Source organism: Bombus impatiens, unplaced genomic scaffold, assembly GCF_000188095.3.
Source record: "Bombus impatiens unplaced genomic scaffold, BIMP_2.2 scf_0843, whole genome shotgun sequence".
In the NCBI taxonomy this organism is placed as follows: domain Eukaryota; kingdom Metazoa; phylum Arthropoda; class Insecta; order Hymenoptera; family Apidae; genus Bombus; species Bombus impatiens.
Window position 1 is genome coordinate 1 of NT_177262.1, and position 26853 is coordinate 26853.

General features: G+C 29.7%; 5 protein-coding genes and 1 long non-coding RNA gene across 16 annotated transcripts; 2 read left to right on the forward strand and 4 right to left on the reverse strand.

Annotated features, from left to right (window-relative positions):
* Positions 1 to 195: 195 nt before the first annotated feature.
* Positions 196 to 8286, reverse strand: LOC100743875. The gene is made up of 9 exons (XM_003492780.3): positions 8275 to 8286; positions 8089 to 8242; positions 2369 to 2713; positions 2064 to 2277; positions 1815 to 1988; positions 1585 to 1699; positions 1294 to 1478; positions 979 to 1208; positions 196 to 382 (listed from the first exon to the last, which is right to left on the reverse strand). The coding sequence occupies exons 2-9, from the start codon at positions 8139 to 8141 to the stop codon at positions 196 to 198; spliced, it is 1503 nt and encodes a 500-aa protein (XP_003492828.2). The 5' UTR covers positions 8142 to 8242; positions 8275 to 8286.
* LOC100742916 (oxysterol-binding protein-related protein 11) lies at positions 4295 to 5567 on the reverse strand. Its single transcript, XM_024370610.2, has 2 exons — positions 5118 to 5567; positions 4295 to 5013 (listed from the first exon to the last, which is right to left on the reverse strand). Exons 1-2 carry the CDS (start codon positions 5350 to 5352, stop codon positions 4661 to 4663), a joined length of 588 nt encoding a protein of 195 aa, XP_024226378.2. The 5' UTR covers positions 5353 to 5567; the 3' UTR covers positions 4295 to 4660.
* LOC100743993 lies at positions 6014 to 7986 on the reverse strand. 2 transcript variants are annotated; one of them, XM_033323210.1, is made up of 6 exons: positions 7528 to 7986; positions 7237 to 7456; positions 6976 to 7161; positions 6763 to 6877; positions 6478 to 6665; positions 6014 to 6391 (listed from the first exon to the last, which is right to left on the reverse strand). In XM_033323210.1, exons 1-6 carry the CDS (start codon positions 7899 to 7901, stop codon positions 6158 to 6160), a joined length of 1317 nt encoding a protein of 438 aa, XP_033179101.1. In that variant the 5' UTR covers positions 7902 to 7986; the 3' UTR covers positions 6014 to 6157. The 2 variants fall into 2 exon arrangements, with proteins under 2 accessions (XP_033179101.1, XP_033179102.1); XM_033323211.1 differs by having other exon boundaries at positions 7237 to 7450; positions 7528 to 7985.
* Positions 8287 to 9677: 1391 nt separating the features above from the next.
* On the forward strand, positions 9678 to 14328 carry LOC117152219. The gene is made up of 2 exons (XR_004462533.1): positions 9678 to 9834; positions 14061 to 14328. It is a non-coding gene; the product is annotated as an uncharacterized LOC117152219 (long non-coding RNA).
* Positions 9992 to 15414, reverse strand: LOC100743037. The gene is made up of 15 exons (XM_012390700.3): positions 15236 to 15414; positions 14959 to 15022; positions 14491 to 14768; positions 14224 to 14409; positions 14014 to 14146; positions 13768 to 13934; positions 12567 to 13661; positions 12276 to 12489; positions 12027 to 12200; positions 11796 to 11910; positions 11511 to 11698; positions 11190 to 11424; positions 10948 to 11114; positions 10636 to 10876; positions 9992 to 10541 (listed from the first exon to the last, which is right to left on the reverse strand). Exons 1-15 carry the CDS (start codon positions 15283 to 15285, stop codon positions 10354 to 10356), a joined length of 3495 nt encoding a protein of 1164 aa, XP_012246123.1. The 5' UTR covers positions 15286 to 15414; the 3' UTR covers positions 9992 to 10353.
* Positions 15415 to 15942: 528 nt separating this feature from the next.
* Positions 15943 to 26370, forward strand: LOC100743156 (dedicator of cytokinesis protein 1). 10 transcript variants are annotated; one of them, XM_033323197.1, is made up of 21 exons: positions 15943 to 16161; positions 16631 to 16872; positions 16949 to 17694; positions 17814 to 17970; positions 18045 to 18215; positions 18277 to 18657; positions 18735 to 18950; positions 19025 to 19347; positions 19453 to 19801; positions 20781 to 20879; positions 21145 to 21335; positions 21431 to 21781; positions 21865 to 22141; positions 22209 to 22456; positions 22549 to 22960; positions 23031 to 23254; positions 23306 to 23936; positions 24002 to 24111; positions 24414 to 24539; positions 25434 to 25692; positions 25800 to 26370. In XM_033323197.1, exons 1-21 carry the CDS (start codon positions 16119 to 16121, stop codon positions 26256 to 26258), a joined length of 6015 nt encoding a protein of 2004 aa, XP_033179088.1. In that variant the 5' UTR covers positions 15943 to 16118; the 3' UTR covers positions 26259 to 26370. The 10 variants fall into 10 exon arrangements, with proteins under 10 accessions (XP_033179088.1, XP_033179090.1, XP_033179089.1 ...); XM_033323199.1 differs by having other exon boundaries at positions 24432 to 24539; XM_033323198.1 differs by having other exon boundaries at positions 17817 to 17970.
* Positions 26371 to 26853: the final 483 nt, after the last annotated feature.

Consider the following 26853-nt stretch of genomic DNA (forward strand, 5'->3'; position numbering starts at 1 on the left):
TTACAGAATGTTATAAATGTATTTCTTATACTGAAACATTTACGTTTGAATAATGAAGGCCTTATTAATAATAATTAGTTGCTATATATATCACCTGTATTGATGCATAAACGCTGTCATAAGTATGCCATCCTTTCATGGCATTAGTATTCTTACGTAGTAGACCCCCGTAAGGGTGTCTTATCTGAACATGCATCATTTATTATTTCTGTTGCTTGAATGCCCCGCATCATTTAAATCGGACAGTTGCTTGCAGCGATTTGTCATCTGAACAGACACATCAAGTAGGTTATTAAGCTGATTGTGAGCTAGATTAGTATGATAAATCATCAAATCAGCTATAACTTCAATCAAATTAGGTACTGAACACACAAAAAGGTGCCTATTATAAAATTATAAGAAGTTTATAATTTTCATTAGTGAAAAGATTACAGCCGCAGTCGACAAATTTATCTTTCAGTATAGGACTGCATTGGACGTACTCTTTGCTTTCACTTCATATTTATTATAAATTGTACACAAAATACAAGTCTCGCAGAAAGTATGTTGTATATAGAGATTCACCGAAATAAAATATAATACTGACCAAAGTAAATATAAAAAAAGTGTTCAAAAAGTACTGATCTTACATACTGTTTGAGAAGATACAATAATATCAAAGAGTGGAATGTCTTCTAGAAATGTTAAAATACTTTCAAGAAACAAATCATGTTTTAACTATTTTAACTAAAAATATCTCAATTTTAGCTTCAAACATTATAACTAATATGTTCTCCTTTTGCATAATGAGATGCATGTTTTTTTTTTGTTTCCTTTTTTTCCCCCGATCTGATATTAAACATTCACCAATTAATTTGGCTTTAACCAATGGTAATTACACATTATAGACGACACACAAATACAAGTTCACGCTCAATAATTTTTGTTTTAGTACAGCTATCCGGAGCAACTAATTCTGCGATTAATTTTTCTATTTACTCATAAGACATATCACAATTCTCCTCGATACATTTATATATCATATCATTAAGGGTTTTTCCGTCACGAAATTTCAGATATACACCATCTATGGAAGGTATACCATCATATGTACACATCAGAGGAACTTTATTATCCACTACGTTGTCCAGAAGATCAATTATGTCTTGTAGTGGTGGGATATCTGGAGGAATACCTCCTAGTTTTAGTTTTGACATAAAATACCCAATCTATTTTAAAAATTAGATTAATAGATTAAATAGATATAAATACTTTTAAAATATATTATCAAACATATATTAAATTATAACCGACCCCTTTCAAACTATCAGGGTGAACCTTAATTTTCTTCGGATCTACATACTCTGTACGACCAAGATCATTGTACAGAACTTCCACTCCAACTTCATGTATATCAAGAATACGTGCACGACAATATCTTCCATCAGTGGTCATTGCTAATACCATTTGCCCAATTACTGGATTGTTTAAAAATGGAGCTTTAGAAAAGAAAGAAAAATAGTTCTTTTTTATTTTATACGAGTTTATACAAAACTTTGTATTTAAGTTTAATTCTTATAAAATGTTATCAACCATATTACGTACATGTTTCAGCGCATTTTGCAACAGTTTCCATAATAGAGTTATAGCGTGCCACACCTAGAGCATCTAAGGGACGAACAAATAGATGTATATGATTTCGATAACCAGTAACGCATACCTGTAAAAATGGTTGTAATAAAGAAATGATACTTTGACGAAAAGCAATAGCAAAGTAAATAAAATAATAGTAAAATAATAACTATTTTTATCTAAATTAAAATCAAAAATCATACCTCACGTCCATTAGTCACATCACCACATAGTATTCCCACTTGTTCCACCGTTGGAACCCAAGGCTTTACAGTAGCTTTTAACTCATAATCTCCATTAAGAATCAATATTTCAAATCCGTCTTGTTCTTCATTATCTGTTTTGCCTATTACTTTAAATTCAAGCTCTTCACCTTCCTACAAGTTATAGTTGAGAAATTAAGAAGTAACATACAATATCCTTAACAACATATTAGATACTGTACATCTTACCTTCAGTTTATGTGTAGCATCAGTTAATTCACATAATCCACCTAATGCAGGCATATCTAAAAGCGGTGGTTTGCATGTAGCAAGCTTAAGAACAAACACTATTCTAGCTTGGTCTATCATAGCTATTTTTAAGTATGGTATCAGAGCTACAACATATCCCCTAATCCAATCTGTATTAAAGGTTTGACCAAATACAAAATCTCCTATATTTGGTCTAAAAATTAATAATTTTTGCAAAATATATTAACATTTGATTTGTTTAATTAATTTGTTTAAATAATGTATAGGATATTGCTATTACTTACCTACGATTCTCCCATATAGTAGCTTCCGGGATTACTGAATACAATTGCTCGAAAAAGTCATCATAATCTCTCTCAGGCCACAATGTAATACCATATACACCCTCCCTTATTTCTGAGTGAATTTCGAGAGTACCCAACTCTCCAACAGTTAGAGTATTAACTATACTATTTTGTTTGCAGAAAGAATAATTCGCTGGATCGTAAGCGAATAAATCTGCAGGAAGCACAGTTTCCCCATCAACTTTTGCAATAGTTGAGGTATTTGGATTTTGATCGTTATTTGCCTGCATTACTTCTGATGTTGATATATCATTCTCATTTTTAACTTCAACATCAGCTACTTTGCTGGAATCAACCGATTCCATTTTTACACTTATTATATCCTCGTATTTGAAATTTGTATATTTCTCACGAGCTTTTTGAGATAACCGAATTTTAACAGAAAATCATGGAATATACTTGTATTACTCAATTTTAGATTAAATTATTCCAAACCCATTCCGAAAATTAGCAAAAGGATCCAAAAAGAACATAAAACAGTTTTCCGTTACTTACGAATCCGGAAATGGATAACATAGGTTGGAACATCATCACTATATTCATATTTTGAAACAGTATAGACCTGTGGCTCACTCTAGCGTAACCTTGCACAACCTTGCACTACAATAAGGTAAAAGCTACTACGGCTAATTTAACTATACAGCAGCCTGGCCGAGGAAATGAACAAACTTTATTTAACAAGTTTATTGATTAAACGTAGGAATTATTAGTCAATAATAACTGTGATCACTCTCAAATTTCGTATTCGATTTTGATTCATAAGACACACATTTCGAAGATATAAATCGCACGTTTCTTAATACCATAAACTTCAATTAAATTAATGTTTACTGGCATTAGTTAATAACTATTCGTGTTATTGGATAATGAATAGATCATAAACAATCATATAAAATCCTACCAGACGTATTCTCGTGTTTGATGATTTGATGTCCGACTTGATGTGTTTTCAATCTACATCCAACACAAACGATATGACCATAAACAAACCAAGGACTTGGTGGCAGTGAGATTTCCTGAAAAACTGAGCATTCTAGAACTCGGGTCTAGATGAATTTAATAATTAATTTTCTAAAATATCGCAAAGCGTCTGCAAGTTTACAGGCCACTTCTGGCAATGGTCCTTTCACTACTACGCAAATTCTTTTACTCCTTCGTTAATGTATCTCCAGATAAATTATTTTAAATCACATCCTTCATAATGGTGGATTAAAGCTGTAACATTTAACATATAAAATAAAACAGATTATTCCTTTGTTTTTCTTATTCTTACCTAAGTCCAGCATGATCGTCAAGATACCCGGTTTCGATATAGCTTAGCCACGGATAACGATCCTACTTTGATTTTGTTAAATGAAATCCGCAAGATTTACCAATTGCTTTCGTTTTTTTTTTTTTTTAATATTTTCTAATATTATACATATTTCCCCCGTAAAGGCTGTATCGATTGACGCACTGTTTTCCGTCATACAAATCTTACCACCTGCGGCTTCAGTTAAACGTTCCGAAATTGATGCAACAGACATAGTTCTCCCGGGACTTTCTATTAATTACATTCATCTAAATTTTTAAGCTATGAATATGCAAATATATGATCTTTACCAGGGCCATACAATAATGAAACTGATGGAGTCCGTTCTCTAAACACGTTAAAACACTTGCCTGTGTACCTTCACCTAGTTTCGTGTCCTTAACATTTATTCTTCGAGGGAATTGCAGTTTTGAACTTTTCCTTTTACTTCAACATTGATATGATTATAAATTTAAAAAAAACGTTTTTTTACAGAATGTTATAAATGTATTTCTTATACTGAAACATTTACGTTTTAATAATGAAGGCCTTATTAATAATAATTAATTATTACATATATGAGTATATTTTTTTATTCATATGTCTACGTACAATAATCACAAACATTTGTTTAATTCTATATCAATCCGATTAGTATCTATATATATAGATTTAAAGGTTTGAAACAACGCCACACCATAGCAAGACCTTATATTGAAAAATATTAGAAATGTGGTAATTATTTGTTTTTATCTAGCAATTAACAAGAAAGCAATATTTCACATGTCGCTGACTTGGAAGATCACACAACTGGATCGTCAATAACAAATCAAAAATATAACCTACCCAAATTAAATGGAGTGCACTTGATACATTTTGATAATAATTGATAAAATAATTCTTTCATGTTTTTGATGAATGATAACAAAATTTCTAATAAGTTACTGATATAATATATTGAGGCATTGATTTAATATATGTAAAGTAGTATGTGCAGTTGCTTTAAGTACTAACAAATCGGGATCTAAATTTAAACTTGAGTTCTCAATGGTTTGGGCTAATGCAAGATTATGCTTTTCTACTTTTCTTAATTGCTCCTGACAATTAGCAAATGCGTCTAAAACTTCCAGTTTGGCAACTGGATTTCTGTTGGAATTGGCAGAATGTTCTCTTGGAGGTAAAGGAGGATGACTACTAGCTATTGCTCTAGTATACATTTCTGTAACAGCTCGCAGTTTGTCAACCCACTCTTGACGAGCTCGGGCGTCTGTGGCTCTTAATTTTATCATATCACCTATATTGATGCATAAACGTTATCATAAGTGTTATACTTTGGTTACTATATTACACGAGCTTGTAAAGGGTGAGGCGTTATATTACATGACAAGCTCTAAATACCTGTAGCAGAATTAACGGTGAAGGTATTAGAATCTTCATCACTCGGCGCAATCACTGCACCAGCTAAATATATCGAGCATCGTGGTCGTTGATTTCGTTCAGATTCGCTTAAAAAATAGTGCAATTCTCCAGTCTCTGGTCTAAGTATAAACCAACGATATTGCCATCCTTTCATGGCATTAGTATATTTATGTAATAGACCCTCGTAAGGGTGTCTTATTTGAACATTCATCATTTATTACTCCTATTGTTTGGAAGCCTCGTATTATTTAAATTGAACAGTTGCTTACAGCGATCTGTCATCTGAACAGACACATCAAGGAGGTTAGTTAGCTGTTTGCGAGATAGGTTAGGATGATAAATCGTCAAATCAGCTATAATTTCACTTAAATTAGGTACTGAACACATAAAAAATGCCTATTATAAAATTATAAAAAGTTCATAATTTTTATTAGTGAAAAGATTACCACAGTCGACAAATTTATCTTTCAGTATACAATTAACTGCACTAGGCGTACTCTTTATTTTCACTTCATATTTATTATAAATTGTACACAAAATACAAGTCTCGCAAAAAGTATACTGAATATAGAGATTCACGGAAATAAAACATAATATTGACAAAAGTAACTATAAAAAAAGTGTTCAAAAGTACTGATCTTACATAGTAATTGACTGACATATTGCAATTTCTAATTTAAGATATCAAATTTTTGAATTGCTAAATAACAGAAGATACAATAATATCAAAGTGTGGAATGTCTTTTACAAATATTAAAATACTTTCAAATAACAAATCATGTTTTAATTATTTTAACTAAAAATATCTCAATTCTAGCTTCAAGTATTAGAATTAAGATGTTCTGCTTTCGCAAAACGAGGCACTTTCTTTTCCGAGCTGATATTAAACCATCTTCAATTAATTTGGCTTTGTCCAATAGTAATTCCACATTATACATTGCAATTTCGAGCATGCGGCCAATAATTTTTATTTTAATGCAACTATTGGGAGCAACTAATACTGAGATTCATTTTTCTATTCATTCAGCAGCTTTCTTAGATATCGGCTCGAGTAATTTACTTATCTTTTTATTAATGCTTTTTCCATCACGAAATTTCAGATAAACACCATCTTTGGAAGGCATACCTTCAAATGTACATAACAGAGGAACTTTAGTTCCTACTATTTGAGCTAGATAATCATTCACTTCTTTCGTCACACGGACATTTTTAGGAACATCTTTTAGTACGACTTTTGTTGTACAAGATCGGAGCTTTTTTTAAAAATTAGATTAACAGATTAAATAGATACAAATACCTTTAAACTATATTATCATACATATATTAAATTATAACCCACCTCTTTCAAATTATCAGATAAAATCTTAAGTTTCTTTATATCTGTAACTTCTGTATTACCAAAATCAACATACAAAACTGTAATTTTATCATCTTGTATCTTAATAACAATTGCACGATAATAATTTTCGTCAGCAAACTGAGCTATTACCATTTGCCCCACAACTGGCAGTTCTTTTAAAAATGAAGCTATAGGAAAGAAAAAACAAAATGGTATTTTTATTTTATACAAGTTTGTACAAAGTTAGTTTAATTTTTACTAAATCCTATCAACTATTTTACGTACATGTTTGAGCACATTTTGCAACATTTTGCATAACATGGTTATAGTGTTCCAAACCTGCAGTATCTAAGGGACGAACAAATAGATGTATATGACTTCGATAAGAAGTAAGGCATACCTGAAAAAATGATACTTTGTACAAAAGCAATGGTAAAATAAATAAAATAATAGTAAAATAATAAATACTTTTATCTAAATTAAAATCAAGGATCGTACTTCAGATTCATTTTTCAATTCAGCATACTGTAACCCTATTTGTTCAGGCATTGGTATCCAAGGCTTTACGGTAGCTTCTATCTTCAGATAGACATTCATCTCTTTTTTAAGAATTAATATTTCAAATCCGCCTTGTTCCTTATTATGTGTTTGGCCTGTTACTTCAAATTCACACATGTCACCTTCCTAGAAGTTATAATTGAGAAATTAAGAAGTAACATACATTATATTTAACAGCATATTAGTTATTATAAATCTTACTTCAAATTTATGTTTAGCATCAGTCACTTCACAAATTGCACCAAATGCATAAATATCTGAAAAGAGTTTATCGCATGTAGCAATCTTATTAATTGGCACTATTTTAGCTTCCTCTATCATAGCCATTCTTATGGATGGTTGGTTAGATACAACATATCCCCTAAGCCAATCTCCATCAGCTCTTCGACCACATATTAAATCTCCTACATTTGGTCTAAAACTTAATAATTTTAAAAACTATATTAACGTTTAATTTGTTGAAATAATGTATGGCATATTGCTATTATTTACCTATGAGTTGAACATTTTGCCATTTGCGAGCACATTCTAGGCAAATCGATTACTAATTTTTCATAGTCAAGTTCTGCTCTATTAGGTAATAATGTAATACCATATGCATTATTCTTTATTTCTGTCTGAATTTCCAGAGTACCCACTTCTCCAAGAGTTAGAGCATTCACTATACTTTTTTCTTTGCAGAAAGAGTATAATGCTTTATTGCTAGTGGATATTTCTGAAGAAATCACAGTTTCCTCATCAACTTTTGCAACAGTTGAGATATTTAGATTTCGATCATTATTTGTCTGCATTACTTCTGATGTTGATATATCATTCTCATTTTTAACTTCAACATCAGCTATTTTGCTGGAATCAATCGATGTCATTTTTACACTTATTATATCTTCGTATTTGAAATTTGTATATTTCTCACGAGCTTTTTGAGATAACCGAATTTTAACACAAAATCTTGGAATATTCTCGTATTTATCAATTTTAAGTGAAATTATTCCGAACCTATTTTGAAAATTTGCGAAAGAATCGAAAAAAAAACATCAAAATATTATCACCTACTTATGAATCTGAAAAACATGCATGACCAGTATATGAAAATTGTGAACCAGCATAGGTCTGTGGCTCACTCTAGCGTAAATACCTTGTACTACAATAAGGTAAAAGCTACTACGGCTAATTTAACTATACAGCAGCCTGGCCAAGAAAATGAACCCTGGCCGAGGAAATGAACAAACTTTATTTAACAAGTTTATTGATTAAACGTAGGAATTATTAGTCAATAATAACTGTGATCACTCTCAAATTTCGTATTCGATTTTGATTCATAAGACACACATTTCGAAGATATAAATCGCACGTTTCTTAATACCATAAACTTCAATTAAATTAACGTTTACTGGCATTAGTTAATAACTATTTGTGTTATTGGATAATACATAAATCACAGATTATCATATAGTATCGGAGCAGACGTTTTCTCGTGTTTGACAAATTAACGTCCGATTTGACATGTTTTCAATCTACATTCAATACAAATGATATCACCAATGATATAATCACTGAGGAATTGGTGACATTGAGCTTTCCAAACAAAATGGGCATTCTAGAACCCGGGTTTAAATGGATGTAGTAGTTATTTTTCTAAAATATCGTAACGTATATCTAGAAACATTTAAAGGGCAATTCTTTAATAATAAAGGAACTGTCTATTATCGGAGTTTACACATCACTCCAATTATTGCATTCGCAAGTTTGAAGACCACTGCTGGCAGTGCTGCTTTCACAACTATGACTTATTTTTTTTCACCTTTGTTAATGTATCTCCAGATAAATTATTTTAAATCACATCCTTCATAATAGTGGATTAAAGTCGCTATTTGTATTATTTTTAGTCCTATTAAATTCATTCCATCGATAATAATTAAACAATCACCAGCTGTAACATTTAACATATAAAATAAAACAGATTATTCCATTGTTTTTCTTATTCTTACCTAAGTCCAGCATGATCGTCAAAACACCCGGTTTCGATATAGGTTATCCACGATAACGATCGTAGATAACGTAGGATAACGATCCTACTTTGATTTTGTTAAATGAAATTCGCAAGATTTATCAATTGCTTTCGTTTTTTTTATATTTTCTAATATTATACAAATTTCCCCCGTAAAGGCTGTATCGATTGACGTACTGTTTTCCGCCATATAAATCTTAACACCTGCAGCTTCAGTTAAACGTTCCGAAATTGATGCAACAGACATAGTTCTCCCGGGACTTTCTATTAATTACATTCATCTAAATTTTTAAGCTATGAATATGCAAATGTATGATCTTTACCAGGGCCACACAATAATGAAACTGATGGAGTCTGTTCTCTAAACACGTTAAAACACTGGCCTGTGCACCTTCACCTAATTTCGTGTCCTTAACATTTATTCTTCGAGGGAATTGCAGTTTTGAACTTTTCCTTTTACTTCAACATTGATATGATTATAAATTTGAAAAAAAACCTTTTTTTTACAGAATGTTATAAATGTATTTCTTATACTGAAACATTTACGTTTTAATAATGAAGGTCTTATTAATAACAATTAATTATTATATATATCACCTGTATTGATGCATAAACGCTGTCATAAATATGCCATCCTTTCATGGTATTAGTATTCTTACGTAGTAGATCCCTGTAAGAGTGTCTTATCTGAACATGCATCATTTATTATTTCTATTGCTTGAACGCCCGGTATCATTTAAATCGGACAGTTGCTTACAGTGATCTGTCATCTGAATAGACACATCAAGTAGGTTAATAAGCTGATTGTGAGATAGGTTAGGATGATAAATCATCAAATCAGCTATAACTTCAATTAAATTAGGTACTGAACACACAAAAAAATGCCTATTATAAAATTATAAAAAGTTCATAATTTTTATTAGTGAAAAGATTACCACAGTCGACAAATTTATCTTTCAGTATAGAATTAACTGCACTGGGTGTACTCTTTATTTTCACTTCATATTTATTATAAATTGTACACAAAATACAGGTCTCGCAAAAAGTATATTGAATATAGAGATTCACCGAAACAAAATATAATACTGACAAAAGCAAATATAAAAAAAGTGTTCAAAAAGTACTGATCTTACATACTATTTGAGAAGATACAATAATATCAAAGAGTGGAATGTCTTCTACAAATGTTAAAATACTTTCAAGAAACAAATCATGTTTTAACTATTTTAACTAAAAATATCTCAATTTTAGCTTCAAACATTAGAACTAATATGTTCTCCTTTTTTGCATAATGAGATGCATGTTTTTTTTCAAGGTGATATTAAACCTTCTTCAATTAATTTGGCTTTAACTAATGGTAATTCCACATTGTACATTCCACACTCCAGATCACGCTCAATAATTTTTATTTTAATACAACTATCTGGAACAACTAATTCTGATATTCGTTTTTCGATTTGGGAAGAATATCGTCCATTGCTATCAGTAGGTGCGATATCTGTGAAATCATGTTAAAAAAACTGTAACTGTATAATGATTAAACAGTAAAATAATAATGATTGAAATATACACAATAGTCAAAATGTACGTACTAATAATGTTACAAATATTTGCAAGTGTATCTGGAGTTGTAAAATCTTTGGGCATAAGCCGTAAATCTTTATGACTGACGAACTCCGTATTTCCAAAATCGACAAAAAACACGGCACATGTTGTATGTGTGTAACTACGATTTATACATATAGCACGATACCACCCATCATCATAAAGTGCAAGACATAACTCATTGTCGCGAGGAATATAGTAATCAGTTGTTTCGCAATATGCAGCCATCTTTAAAAGCGTTACACATATATATAAATTTATATTAAGCCAGAATATAAGTTTATGAAATCGAAGATTACCTTTTTTGGCATTATGTCAAAAACATGAGTCATTAAATCATAATCTAAGAGACATATTGCGTATCTGTAACCATTTTCAATAGGATGCAGTACAAGTGCTTCAATGATATCACCAACATTTCCCAAATCAACAGTATTTACATTCTCCGCCATATAACAGGTTTTATCTGCAAGCGAAATTAATATTAATTTAAATGATATCATTTATTAAAAATACTTGTTATCCATTTCTTAATAATTACCAGCTTCAGCAACTTCCTTAGATATCGGCTCGAGTAATTTACTTATCACCTTATTAATGTCTTCTCCATCATGAAATTTCAGATATACACCATCTTTGGAAGGTATACCATCAAATGTACATAACAGAGGAACTTCAGTTCCTACCAAGTGAGCTAGATAATCATTTACTTCTTTCGTCATAGGAACATCTTTAGGAACATCTTTTAGTACGACTTTTGTTGTACAAGATCGGAGCTTTTTTTAAAAATTAGATTAATAGATTAAATAGATACAAATACCTTTAAACTATATTATCATACATATATTAAATTGCACCCCACCTCCTTTAAATTGTCAGATAAAATCTTAAGTTTCTTTATATCTGTAACTTCTGTATTACCAAAATCAACATACGAAACTGTAATTTTATCATCTTGTATCTTAGTAACAATTGCACGATAATAATTTTCGTCAGCAAACTGAGCTATTACCATTTGCCCCACAACTGGCAGTTCTTTTAAAAATGAAGCTATAGGAAAGAAAAAACAAAATGGTATTTTTATTTTATACAAGTTTGTACAAAGTTAGTTTAATTTTTACTAAATCCTATCAACTATTTTACGTACATGTTTGAGCACATTTTGCAACATTTTGCATAACATGGTTATAGTGTTCCAAACCTGCAGTATCTAAGGAACGAACAAATAGAAGTATATGACTTCGATAAGAAGTAAGGCATACCTGCAAAAATGGTTTTCATAAAAAAAATGATACTTTTTCCATAAGCAATAGTGAAATAAATAAAATAATAGTAAAATAATAACTATTTTTATTTAAGTTAAAACCAAAAATCATACCTCAGATTCATTTTTCAATTCAGCATATTGTAATCCTTTTTGTTCAGGCATTGGTATCCAAGGCTTTACAGCAGCTTTTATCTTAACCTCTTCTTTAAAAATTTCTATTTCAATTTTACCTTGCTCGTTATTAACTGTTTGTCCTATTACTTTAAATTCACACATATCACCTTCCTAGAAGTTATAATTGGGAGATTAAGAAGTAACATATATTATATTTAATAGCATATTAGATATTATAAATCTTACATTAAATTTATGTTTAGCATCAGTTACTTCACATATTACACCAAATGCATAAATATCTGAAAAGACTTTATCGCATGTGACAGTCCTATTAATTGGCATTATTCTAGCTTCATCTATTATAGCCATTTTTAAAGATGGTTGCAGAGATAAAATATATCCCCTAAGCCAATCTCCGTCAGCTCTTTGACCACATATTAAATCTCCTACATTTGGTCTAAAAATTAATAATTTTACAAACTATATCAACGTTTAATTCGTTGAAATAATGTATAGTATATCGCTATTGTTTACCTATGATTTGAACATTCTGCCGCTTGCGTGCACGTTGTAGGTAATTCGGCCACTAATTTTTCATAATGAGGTACTGCATTATTAGGCAATAATGTAATACCATAAGCATTATTCTTTATTTCTGCATGAATTTCTAGAATACCAATTTCTCCAACAGTTAGAGCATTCACTATACTTTTTTCTTTGCATAAAGAATATAATGCTTTACTGCTAGTGGATATTTCTGAAGAAACCATAGTTTCATCATCAACTTTTGCAATAGTTGAGGTATTTAGATTTTGATCATTATTTGTCTCAATTACTTCTGATGTTGATATATCATTCTCATTTTGAACTTCAACATTAATTACTTTGTTGGAATCAACTGATATCATTTTTACACTTATTACATCCTCATATTTGAAATTTTTATATTTCTCATAAGCTTTTTGAGATAATCGAATTTTAGCACAAAATCTTGGAATATTCTCATATTTATCAATTTTACGAAAATCATTTGTTTCAACAATTTCTTCATTACCATAATCTATATAGTGTACTTTTACTGGATCTAAACATGTAACTAGACCTCTATGCCATACATTTTCATATTCTACAGCATAAATATTTCCAACGATTGGTCCCACCTTTTGTGCTTTTTGTGCTTCATGTTGTAACTCAGTCATTAACTTTGAAATAGCATCCTGATCTTCTACTTTTTGAACAAAACATTCGCGATTTTGTTTTATAATTATTGTTACATCTTGAAATTCAGTTTTTGATAAAAATGTATTTTTAGAGAATGATATATCATTCTCCATCACTTGAATATCATTGGCACTAAAATTTTGCCATTTTTTATTGTTTTCCTGATCATTTACTTTTTGTGGACTTTTAGCCTTATTGTTGAAAATTTCTTCTCGAATTGGTTGTTTGTGTAAAGAGGACTTATTTCCTGTAGAGTTTCTTGTTTCTTCTATTTCATTTGATTTTGTTACTGCATTCGTCTTTGGCCGCCGAAGAGGTAATTGAATATTAGAAACATTTCTGGGAGAATTTTGCTGTTCGTCATTTGATTGTAGTACAGGCATAGAACGGATAGTCGTTACTAAAACTCTAAAAATAAGATACCAAAATTTAAAAGTCCAGAAGTATTTCTGCCTTCTAATTGTATCATATATTTTTTAACTATCAACATGTAATACTATGAGAGAGTACATACGGGATAGCTTCACATTCAAGCTTATGTTTTGACCAATTAGTCACTTGGCAAGTTCTACTGCAATAAAAAGTATTGCATCTTTCACATGTATACTTTGTCTTCTTTGAACATACTTTGCATGTTCCAATTGCATCTTGAAACATGTCTTTGCCATATTCATATAGGCTCTATTACATCAAATCGTACATTATTAAATTATTATTGTAAAGAATATTTTTTCTTAATCTTTCATATTACTCTACTTACAGAAATACGTTTCTCATATACTTTATTAATGTGATTGTGTATTTCAGGATCAGGATCTGGGATTTCATACATTGTATAACCCCGACCAAGTGCAACACGTCTCTTGCCATCTGGAGTAATAGCTAATTGTCCTCTAAAATATTTTTAATAACTATTAATCCATATAACAATATATAATGTATGTACATTTTACTTAACCTTTAACAGTACCTTGCCCACAATGTGTTCGTACTTGCATAAGGCTCTGCATTTTCATATGGATTATACGTATATGGGTCAGAAGGATATGGATACAATAAATCATTATCTGCTGTATAAGCATATTTTGGTAATCCTGGATTCGGTTCTACATTTTTGAATACATCTAAGGGCCTGCTTCGTCCTCTTGTTTGTATCCTGCACATATTTATAAATTAATATTACATAACTTATATTACATAATTATGACAAAAACGATGACTATAAATATATACTTACAATTGCTTATCTGTTACTGTAACATTCATTATATTATAATTTTCATATTCTTCTGTAACATCTTTAGTAGAAAATGTTTTTGTATTTGCTACATCATTCCTAGCTCTTTCTTTAGCAAATGATATCTTCAGACGTAGTGGTAGTACATTATGTAAATCTTTTATAGCATTTTCAGCATTATGATATGCACCATAAGTAATATAAGCCCAATTAGCATTTGGGCGGTAAAAATATCCTTTAACTTCTCCATAATGGTTGAAAATTTCTAATAAGCCTTGCTAAAATATTATAATCCACTTATAAGATATCTTATATCCAGATATTCACACAAATTATATACATTTTATTATTATTTTTAAATAAAATTTTTGCAAATGTGACAAAATTCTTAAAAGTATTTAAATCAGTAAGAAATCAATAATTGTACATACTAGTAATAATAAAAAAGTTATTAATAATTTTACATACTTTATTTAGTTCTCCAGGTAAGTCACTTACATATAACGTAAATTCTCCGCTAAAAACAAAATTTCTGCAGTTTATATATATAAAAAAGATATAGGAATTTACAAAATCAATAAAAATTATTTGATTATTGTTTAAAAATGTATACACGTGACATATAATAATCATGTAAAAGTAAGTAATATAATAATATAATAAAAAAACAAAATATAGGAGAATGTTTGAATAAATTTTAAATAATTGATTTCGAAGTTAATTTTTAAAAATATTTTAATCTTACTCATTAGACGATTTGTTTTCTGTCAATTTATCAACTTCGTGAAATGCCATCGTTTTATTATTAATATTGCTTAACCAATTATAGGTACATTTATAAAAATTTATAAGCGTATTAGATTTTATAAACGTGATTTATAAATTAGATGAAAAATATTCAATTGTAAAAATCCAGAAATGTAGGTAGACAAAGAGAATTTCAAACAGTTTATGCTACGACGTTACACGATATCTAGTATTACTTGTACATATATTAAAGTGCAATGAATAATTTACACCAAACAAATACGATGAACATAAAACTATAAGTTGTAAAATCAAAAAAATATATCTAATATATCAATTAGAAATAAAGAAACCGTAATAGATTTATTTTGTTACAATAAAATAAATTTATTTTTGATTCTATGTATTTCGATTATATTTAAATTAGCACGTGTTTTTAAATTAATCACCAATAATATATAATCTATTGGTACCATAATTATACATCGTTTTTATTTAAATTTATGGCATACCTTTAATTATATATGGGGTTTTAATTTGTAAATATAAAAATCAATGCTTACAAATATCATATGAATAAATTTATTGAAAATTACTACAAATGTGATAGGGTCAGTTTAAGAAACTCTATTTTTCGCGGTTTCTGATGTGAAAAAATATACAGTACATTTGAATATCTATAAGGTAGAACATATTTCGTGGTGTACTTGTGGTCTTCGTGTTCTCATCATCGTGATAACATCCAAGCACTGGTCATCTTGTTTTGCATTATAGTTGTGTTAGATGTCAAGATAAAAAAGTCGTATTTTGTTCGCACAACAAATGTGCGTATCGAAATGTAATTAGTGTACATACCTTGTTATAATAAGCTTTTAATTAAAATGACAATGGCATGGAAGCAAGTTAAAGAACATTTAGGAGTTGGTAAGAAATAAATCGCTAATTTAGCCTTTGTAAGATCTAACATCCTGGGAGGTGCCCCAATCAGATAAAATTTTAATTTCTGTTTGCGCGCGAAATATTAATTTATAATAATTTCGCTGGTTATTTTGATTACAAGTATCTAAATGTTAAATGTGAATATATTACTTAGATTCTTTGAAAATAGTTAATTAAATGGCGGATATTACCGAAACTATAATTGTTCATGACATTATCATTTATATAATAACTACATGGTATGTATATATATATATATGGATATATATGTACATATATATACATGGAAAGTACATGTCAATTGAATATGTAATATCTTTATTTAATATCTTTCTGTTTCTTGTATCTGTAATGAAAATTACAGTAATGTTATATTTTGATTAATTGAAATATTAAAACATTATATTTAGAATAACACTTGCTAGTTCTCTTAACTGTTTATTATTAATTGTAGCCATACATAACTTTGTACATGGGACTCCTTATGCAATGCAATTGACTGTTGGAGAAATGGTACAGATATTAGAAGAATATGGAGATTGGTATTATGGACGTAGTAAATTTAAAGGGACATGTGGAATTTTCCCAAAATCTTATATACACATTTTACAACAATCAGTGAATATGGATTGTTTAATACATGAAATCACTAATGTTTTACGAGAATGGGGACACCATTGGAAGCATCTATATGTAGTTAGTATATACAGACTAATAAAATATTTAATTAGTAAAATTATGTTTAATATAACATAATTTTTGTCATGTATAGATTCACTCTATGCACTTCAGAACAATGCAACAACAGATTTTGGAGTTAATAGGATATAGAAGCAAAATTCTAAGTGGCACATTGACAGTAGATGAATTAAAGGATGTGAAAAGATTAGCAACAGCTAGAATTGATACTGGTAATCAATTATTGGGCATGGATATGGTTGTACGTGATGATCAAGGAAATGTTCTTAGTCCTGAAGAAACAAGTACAATTCAGTTATATTATCATCATGAAACAGCTGCAGAAAGAATAAGAAAGGCAGCTAATGATACAAAACATAAACCTTCAAAACCACAAGCACCAGTATACTCACATATCTTTTTTATTAGTGTAAGAAACTTCGTATGTAAAATGGCAGAAGATGTAGAATTGTTATTAACTTTGTACGATGGGAGAGAAATGAAAACTATTACTGAAAATTATGTTGTGTCATGGAGCAAGGAAGGACTTGCCAGAGACATAGATCAATTACACAATCTTCGAGTTTTATTTACAGACCTTGGTTCTCGAGATTTAACTAGAGATAAAGTTTACTTAGTTTGTTATGTAATTAGAGTAGGAGGTATGGAAGCTAAAGATGCTGATCATCGACGTTCAAGTGTAGCACAAACTAATCAAAAAGTCAAAAATACTGAAAATATGAGAAGACCATTTGGTGTAGCAGCAATGGATATTACTTTATACATTACTGGTAAACTTGAGGGTGATTCAGATCATCATCATTTTATTCCGTTTGTACAGTAAGTATGAAATTTTGTTAGGATTTATATTCTGAATATAAATAAACTGTTTCATAAGAAATCTCTTATGAATACAGTTAAAATAGATCGTTTTGTTGGGTTTCTTTTCATTGCTCCAGATGTTGTGAGAAAGAAAGTTTGGATGGTACATTACGTAGAATTCTTTCCCAAAAAGAAATAAATATTCAAAAAAGTAGTAATGGCAATAGTGGCAGCTCTGCTGGTGGTCAAGGTTTATGGGCTAGCTTAAAGTTGCTTAGGGGAGATCCAAAACAAGTAACTAGAAAATTACTTGATAAATAATGAGATTTAAAAATATATTTTAATATTTATGAAGAATTTAATATTAGGTACGTGATGAAAATCCACATCTAGTACTTGGTAATGTTGCCATTGCAAGAAAAATGGGATTTCCAGAAGTTATTTTACCAGGTGACGTGAGGAATGATTTGTACCTCACATTGATTAGTGGTGAATTTAATAAAGGATCAAAGTCTACAGATAAAAATGTTGAAGTTACAGTTAGTATTATTTAAAAATGAATGATATTTTCAAGTATATTATTAACTTATTTTTTGGTAGGTTAAAGTATGCAATGAGTTTGGTGTACCAATACCAGGAGTTATGACATTAGGTGGTGGAGCTTCACCTATTGATGAATATCATAGTGTTATTTATTATCATGAAGATAAACCTAGATGGTGTGAAACATTTAAAATTGCTATTCCGATTGAAGAATTTAAACAAGCACATTTAAAATTTACATTTAAACATCGAAGTTCAAATGAAGCAAAAGATAAATCTGAAAAACCTTTTGCCTTAAGTTATGTGAAATTGATGCAGCGTAATGGAACAACATTGCAAGATATACAGCATGAGTTACTAGTTTATAAATTAGACCAAAAGAAATATGAAGAAATTGATATTTCATATTTGAAATTGCCATCTACAAGGGGTGAATTGGTAAAACTAATATTGCAAAAAATTTAACTGTTTTTACACATAAATATATTACAAAATTTATGTATTCTTAATTATAGGTTGAATTAAGTTTAGAAAAAAAACCGACATTAGGAACGCTTACTTTAAGTAGTAAAGACAGTTTTCTGATAGCGACTAATATTTGTTCAACAAAATTAACGCAAAATGTAGATTTATTAGGTTTATTGAATTGGGCATCACACAATACAAATTTAAGAGAATCTCTGATTGCTTTAATGAAAGTTGATGGTGAAGAAGTAGTGAAGTTCCTACAGGTTAGTTAATTTTCTATATTATGTCATATATGAATACAAAGTATAAATATTACTATACAAAAATTTGTTTTTAGGATGTTTTAGATGCTTTGTTTAACATATTAATGAGTAATTCAGATAGTGACGTTTATGATGATATGGTGTTTGAATGTTTATTATATATTATTGGACTTGTGTCTGATAGAAAATACCAACATTTTCAACCAGTAATGGATTTGTATATTTCTGAGAGTTTCTCTGCAACGCTCGCATACAAAAAATTGATTAGTGTATTACGTAAACGTATAGATAATGCAACTAATAATGATGGACAAGAACGTGATATATTACTCAAGACAATGAAAAGTCTTCAATACTGCATGAGATTTGTTGTAGAATCCCGTCTTTTATTTACTGCGTATGCTTTACTTTTCTTACATCATATCGATTATATTCATACATTATCATATACTAGAAATTTACTACAAATGTGTTATCATATATATTATTTATTTTACAACAGGTTAAATCAAGATGAAGAGGAATTCTCTCAAACTTTAACAGAATTATTGAGATCTATAGTTGAACTCATGAGGCACGAAACAGATAGTACTTTATTAGTTCAAGGAGCATGCTTGAAATATTTACCAACTACTATACCCCATTTGCTACGAGTATATAGTGGCAAGCAGCTGAGCACAATTTTGACTGACTTATTAGTTACTTTACCAGTAGGAAGATTAACTAAACAGAAAATGATGACAGTGAATGATATTGTTCATAGCCCCCTTTTCTTAAGTGCAGAATGCAGAGCAATTCTGTTACCTAGAATTACTATTTTGGTTCGTGATTTATTGGAAGCTAAAGAAGAGGTAAGATATGTCATGTCATTAATCATTACGATTTATTAACTTTAATGTGAAAAGAGCGAATTATTATTTATTGAAGTACATATAAAATAATTTAAAAGTGCTGTTACACCTAAATGTATCATGGTGATTTCTTAAATGTAAAATTTATTTTGAGTAACGTCATCTTTGTTAAAGCTTCGTTCATATTAATATTATTGTGATCAAGCTTAAAAAGCAAATATATGTTGCACATTTGATATAGCTAAAATGTGAGCGGAGCTTTCGATTTGCATTTAAAACATTCTTACACACAATTTGTGAATAGTGTCATTATTTGTGCTTTCCGTGCAGCCTGACATCCTCCCGCCACGCATCTTTCTGTGAACTTCATCAATCTTGTATTATTCTTTAAGCCAGGATGTCTTTATTTTTGTAATATATTTAATTATATTAGACATATAATATTGTAAAATAATATTCTATTAGATAATAAATTTGAAATTGAAATAACAGAAAGAAATATAATGAAATCAAAGACATCCTCTACAAAATTTTACTACAGCATGAGAATTAAATTAAATTTCCTGTTATAGCATGTAATCATAAAATAGTATTTCCAGCTACTCTAAAGGCATTCATAAAGTGTAAGTTATTCCTTTTGTGTCTATCTTCTCATCTTATTCATGTTCAGATTGGATATTATAAGAACATATATTCTCAAAGTAAGAAATTGAATAACTCTTTGAAAAGCATTAAACAAAGTATCTTTATAGGAATTTTAGTATTTGTTGTAGTTTCTCAGCTCTTTCATAACTGTTCTATTGCTTGGGGCACTGCATTCTTCTTGCATGCAGTCTTATAATGCAATTTTCCTTAGGTGATGGACAATGTTAAGGATGTAACTATATTTTTTTATGCATAAATTGGCATTATATTCTCACTAACATAGGGCTATTTCATTTTTGTGTTTGGTTTGGTTTTGGTTATTGGCCTATAAAAGGGGCTGTCAAGTACACCTGGAAATAGCGTGGCGAAGGTAGCCAGGCTGCTCGGAGAAAAACGACACCGACTCAACCAGCATCGTGGCTACTCTGAAGAGGTAATTGTTGAAATATACATCGTGAACTCAAGCGCGTTACTTGCAAGTAAATTTTGGATTACTGGCACGATGGTTAATGATGTCATGAAAGATACAGTGATCTACTTATGATAAGTATTTTATGTTAGATTTTCAGGAATGGTGTTTATTGTTGTGTTGTTTAATTTTTTTCTTTTTTTTGTTGTACCTAATTGTTTTTACAAGAATATTTATAGATAATCTATAATAGTGATGAGGAACATGTTTTTATTTTATGTTTATGTAGGTAGAATTGTGTGTTAAGATTTTATCTGACATCCTGGAATTAACATTTAGGAAAGATATAGGAAGCACTATACAGGATGTGAAAGAAATTATGCTTACTGCTCTACGGACCATTATACAGACAGTTATATCAATGGATAGAGAAAATCCATTAGTAGGAAATTTAGTTTCAGTTATGTTAGCAATATTCAGGTAAAAATAGTAAAATTTTTATTTAAAAACGTAAAAATATAAATTTTTTTTAAAAGAACAGGATCTGAGTGTTTAATACTAAATATATATTTCAGACAAATGACACAACATCATTACGAAATTTATATAAATCACTTTGGAACTAAATTTGATTTGCTTGATTTTCTCATGGAAATATTATTAGTATTTAAAGATTTAGTTTCAAAAAGTGTATTTCCAGGAGATTGGTGCGAAATGATTATGCTTCAAAATAGTATAATTTTAAAGTCATTACGTTATTTCTCGGGCACTATTAGAGATTATTTTTTTACTGATTTTGAACAGCAAGCTTGGTCCAATTTTTTTCATTGTGCAATTGCGTTTTTGACTCAGCCAGCCTTACAGTTGGAAACATTCACGCCATCAAAACGCAATCGTATTGTTTTGCGCTATAATGATATGCGAAGGTATGAATATAGATTGGGATATTAAATTAGTTTATTTTTCAAATGTGTAACAAGTATTAAAATATCTTCCTTTACTTCTGTAGAGAAACAGCGTTTGAAATACGATCAATGTGGTTTAATTTAGGACAGCATAAAATATTGTTTGTTCCGGGTTTAGTTGGAGCAATATTAGAAATGGCATTAATTCCAGAAACTGAATTAAGAAAAGCTACTATTCCTATATTTTTTGATATGATGCAATGTGAATTTTATAGTTCACGTATTGTTGAAGGATATGGTGATACTAAACGTGATCCGGCTCACATAAAAGCTAATTTCACAGAATATGAAAATGAAATGATTGCAAAATTAGATATATTGGTATGTTATAATGTACATATTTTTAATTTATTCATTCATTTATCATTTTTTGTGTACATTCCAATAGGTTGAAGGAGGCAGGGGAGATGAACAATTTCGTTTGCTTTGGATTCAAGTAATGGGTAATCTTTGTGAAAAGCACTCAACTATGCGAGAACAAGGATTACGCTTTGTTGATACAGTAGCTAAACTTATGGAACGCCTATTACAATATCGTGATATCATACATGCCGAGTCTCAGGAACATAGAATGTTGTGTATTGTAAACTTACTAGAATTTTACTCTGAAATAAATAGAAAAGAAATGTATATTAGGTATATATGCAGTTAACAGTTTTTTAAATTAAAACTCATTACATTGTTTCTAAAAAATTAAACAAATGCTAAATGAAATGTTTATTTTACAGATATGTAAATAAGCTTTGTGAGCTACATTTGGAGTGTGACAATTACACTGAAGCAGCATATTCTTTGAAACTTCATAGCCAATTACTAGCTTGGAGTGATCAACCATTACCGCCACTTTTAAGATCGCATAGATATTTAGCGTGTCAAACGCATCGTGAATTAAAAGAGGCATTATATAATGATATGATCGAATACTTTGATAAAGGTAAAATGTGGGAATGTGCACTTGCAGTATGTAAAGAATTAGTTACACAATACGAAGAAGAGACATTTGATTATTTACAACTTTCTGTATTATTGACGCGCATGGCAAAGTTTTACGACTCAATAGTAAAACAACTAAGGCCTGAGCCTGAATATTTTAGAGTTGCGTATTATGGACGTGGTCACCCGGCATTTTTACAAAATAAGGTATGTCATGAAATATTTGTGTACCTTTTAATTAATTTGAGTATTATTAGTTATCGATAATTAATCATAGGTATTTATTTATCGTGGAAAAGAGTATGAGCGTCTCAGTGATTTTTGTTCACGAACATTAAATCAGTTACCAAATGCAGAACAAATGAACAAATTGTCTCCTCCTACTTCGGAAATGCTAGAATCCAATCATCAATACGTCCAAATTAATAGGGTAGATCCATTAATGGATGAAAAGAGGCATCGTCTTAGTGGGAAACCTATAACAGCAGAAGCAGTTTTGAGGTAAAATATGATTAAATAATATACAGTAAGCTTATAACATGAAATTTAAAGTCTGTTTTCTTTCTCACATTTAAGATATCATCGAGTGAACGACGTTCAACGTTTTCGATTTTCAAGACCAGCACCAAAGAAAGATTTAACCTCTACTACTGCAAATTCTGGTGATAAAGAAATGAATACTGTTACCAATAACGAGTTTGCTTCACTATGGTTAGAAAGAACAGTACTCGTTACGAGTCATCCTTTGCCAGGCATTCTTAGATGCTTTCCTGTTACATCTAGTGAAACCTATTTAGTTAGTCCTCTTCGCAATGCAATTGAAACAATGGAAGCTACAAATACTACATTAAGAGATTTAATCTTAGCACACAGAGCTGATAATAATATTCCGCTAAATCCGCTTAGTATGAAACTAAATGGTATATTAGATCCAGCGGTAATGGGTGGTATAGATAATTATGAGAAAGCGTTCCTTAATTCTGAATATCGCAGTGCTCATCCAGAAGAAAGTTCCGATCTTTTGAAACTAGAGGGGTTAATCGCTGAACAAATTCCATTACTGAGTGTTGGTGTCCAATTACATAAAGCACGTGCTCCGCCTGAATTGACTCCGTTTCATCAACGTTTGGAGCAATGTTTTACATCAATACGGAATCAAGTAGAGGCGAAATATGGGAAAAGGGTAAATTTAGATATCATTTTATAAAAAGGAATTTTTTGAAAAAATTAATTATACATGAATTGCAGACATGCGATCTACAAATTGAAAGCTTAACTCAACCTGTTATGATGAGAAGACATCAAAGTTCGAGAGGCGAGAATAATCGATTATCTGAATCACATATTATGAATTCAGAGTAAGTAATGTATACACTTATTTGCGTAATTTGCTGCAAATATTGTTATTATTTGTAACTAACAATTTCACTGATTCATTACTATGATATTAAACGGTGTTAACTTTGGTATGTGATTATGATCACATTTTTTTTTAAATACTATTTACATTAGTGAAGATTAATATGCATGTAAAACTGAAAATACCCTGAAATTTGTAACACATATTTCATATAAGAATAGGCAAAAAAATATCCTATGTAAGTTACCCCATATTTTTTATTGTAATGTTACGTGGTTACTTTGTAATTATCTCGTTCAGCTGTGGAACTCACTCCAGGGTATCCTCTCTTACAAGATCCCAAGTTGCAACATTCAAGTCGCTCGCCTCATTCAATTTTAACAACAGTACACCTTCATCTGGTACTCAAAACGTCAGTTTGTCAAGGTAAAGATATTAGAATGGTGATGTGTAAATATAAATATAGCATTAATTAATTTCTGAAAGTCTTTTCATCTCTCATTTTTATTATTATCTCATTTATTATTATTTTATATCAACTATTTGTAGACCTAGCATCAATATGATTTATCAGCGCTATCATATATTAAATATTCATACTAATTGTTTGTTGATAGCACGATTATCATTAAATAAATGAATGATGTACCAATTATTTAGTTTGAAAGGAGAAATATAGTTAAACATTAATTAAGAAATACTTATATAATTTTATCTAATCTTCAATATTATGAATGAATATTAGAATAACACATACATATGTAATTTCAGGAATTTAGCTGTTGGGCCTGATAAACACAGTATCCTATTATCCTTCCTTCGCGCATAGCAGTTTCTGTATATGTACATGTGTATATATATGAACAAATATTTATTTATATCCTACTTATTTTTTTATATATTTATATATATTTTGCCTATTGCCTAATATATGTTAATCAGCTTATTATTCTAAAATTATTTTAATTATTTTAGTATTATTTAGTTAAATTAATTATAATTTTATAAAAACGCTTTTAGAAATTAAGTATAAAACATTTAAGAAATACCACATATGTACATATATATTTAAAAAATTATATTTGTACATATTACTTCTTCTTTCTCTTTTACTATTTATTGTTTATTTGCATGATATTTTTTTGTACTTTTTGTTGTATTACCATGTATGTCCTTGAGTAAAACAACTTCTATAACACAACTGATTATCATGCTAAATAGGTAAATAATGTGTTATTACAGTAGAATTATATTAATACATATCTTTGAGATATATATATTCATAAAATTAAATTTGTAATAAAAATTTCTATTGTGCAGGAATTGTTCAATACGTTCACACATATTATCAACTGCATCTCTACAAAAGGCATTAGGAAGTCCAAGTCCAGGGACAAATAAAAAGAAAGATTCAAAACGAAGAAGTTCACGCAAGAGTGATTCAGTTGCATCAACAAAAAGTGATCAGCCGACGAGTCAGTGGTATACTACAGCAGATGTACCACAAATTACGTCGTCCCCTGTCACTCCATTAATGTGCAGTTTTCCTACTACTCCAATATTCGAACTTCGTCAAGAGGTAATATTTCAATATAATGGTAGTTGGTAACATTATATCATAATAATAATGATGACAATGATGATTATGATGATAATAATAGTAATAGTAATATAATTCTTGTTTAGCTAACACCTAAACGTCCTTTGAGGTCGGAAGTAGAAAAGGAAAGAAGAATAAGCAATCGTTTATCTGGGCAATCTCAACATTATTTAAGGAACATAAACAATGGAATGGATTCAAGTAGTTTAGGGAAAGGAAATAGAGATAGTATTGGTACTACAGACAGTACAGCGTCTGAAGATGACCCGCCACCACCCTTACCTATGAAAACACGCGAGGCTGATTATTGCAATCTTCCAGAAGAATTGCCTGTTCAGCATTGTGGAACAGGTAGTCTAAATAACTTTAATCGATCTTTAGGACAATGGTCAAAAAACAAACTTCCAACCCCTACAGACGATCTTGACATTCAAACAAAGCCACCCACTCCACCTCCGAAGCCAAAAAGGCCGCCTTATAGCTTAAACAAACTTATTCTTTCTTCAGATATAGATAATTTTAGTCAAGACCCATCCGTAACTTGATTCAAATTATTTGATTATTATGTGTCTTGCCAGTATACTGAAAATTACATATAATGTTTATACATATAGGCTCTAGTTACAGTAGGAAATTAAAAAGTTACCATTTACATTTTATCATGTACCTTTTCTTTTTGTAAAGTAAAAGACTATCTATCACTGTTAAAGATAACAGAATAGTAGTAGTTCAACATATTTTCAGTAACATGACAAAAGTATTGAGAATTAGATTTAATTTTATACTTTTACCTTTATTCCATCCATTTCAAATTTTTGAATAAATTGAATATATTGCTATTAAATATGATAAAGGTATAACAATTTAAAAAAAAATTTACAATTTATAATTTTATACTTATAAATGGAAAAACATCTTTATATATGCATATATATTATAAATTCTTCACTTTATATTTTATAAATACATTTATAGAAGTATAAGTTTGGAATATATCTGTATTCACAAATGTTAATTAACATATTGAGCATATTTACTAATGCCATTGATATCAAAGTCTTTCATTTATAGAAGACTTTATACTCATTACAAGATATATATATGTGTGTGTATATATATATATATATATATATATATATA

Excerpts from the sequence above, each read along its gene's own strand:
- LOC100742916 (XM_024370610.2), bottom strand. The coding sequence starts at position 5,352 with ATGATGAATGTTCAAATAAGACACCCTTACGAGGGTCTATTACATAAA. Across the intron at positions 5,014-5,117 it reads CACCGTTAATTCTGCTACAG|GTGATATGATAAAATTAAGA; the intron begins GTATTTAGAGCT and ends GCATCAATATAG.
- LOC100743993 (XM_033323210.1), bottom strand. The coding sequence starts at position 7,901 with ATGACATCGATTGATTCCAGCAAAATAGCTGATGTTGAAGTTAAAAAT. Across the intron at positions 6,878-6,975 it reads AATTGAAAAATGAATCTGAA|GTATGCCTTACTTCTTATCG; the intron begins GTACGATCCTTG and ends TCATTTTTTCAG. Across the intron at positions 6,666-6,762 it reads TGCAAAATGTGCTCAAACAT|CTTCATTTTTAAAAGAACTG; the intron begins GTACGTAAAATA and ends TCTTTCCTATAG.
- LOC100743875 (XM_003492780.3), bottom strand. The coding sequence starts at position 8,141 with ATGCTGGTTCACAATTTTCATATACTGGTCATGCATGTTTTTCAGATT. Across the intron at positions 2,714-8,088 it reads CATGTTTTTCAGATTCATAA|CAAAGTAGCTGATGTTGAAG; the intron begins GTAGGTGATAAT and ends GGTTGATTCCAG. Across the intron at positions 1,479-1,584 it reads TGCAAAATGCGCTGAAACAT|CTCCATTTTTAAACAATCCA; the intron begins GTACGTAATATG and ends TCTTTTCTAAAG.
- LOC100743037 (XM_012390700.3), bottom strand. The coding sequence starts at position 15,285 with ATGGCATTTCACGAAGTTGATAAATTGACAGAAAACAAATCGTCTAAT. Across the intron at positions 15,023-15,235 it reads GAAAACAAATCGTCTAATGA|AAATTTTGTTTTTAGCGGAG; the intron begins GTAAGATTAAAA and ends TATAAACTGCAG. Across the intron at positions 11,115-11,189 it reads TAAGGAAGTTGCTGAAGCTG|ATAAAACCTGTTATATGGCG; the intron begins GTAATTATTAAG and ends TTTCGCTTGCAG.
- LOC100743156 (XM_033323197.1), top strand. The coding sequence starts at position 16,119 with ATGACAATGGCATGGAAGCAAGTTAAAGAACATTTAGGAGTTG. Across the intron at positions 19,802-20,780 it reads TATTGGAAGCTAAAGAAGAG|GGGCTGTCAAGTACACCTGG; the intron begins GTAAGATATGTC and ends GGCCTATAAAAG. Across the intron at positions 22,142-22,208 it reads TTGCAAAATTAGATATATTG|GTTGAAGGAGGCAGGGGAGA; the intron begins GTATGTTATAAT and ends ACATTCCAATAG.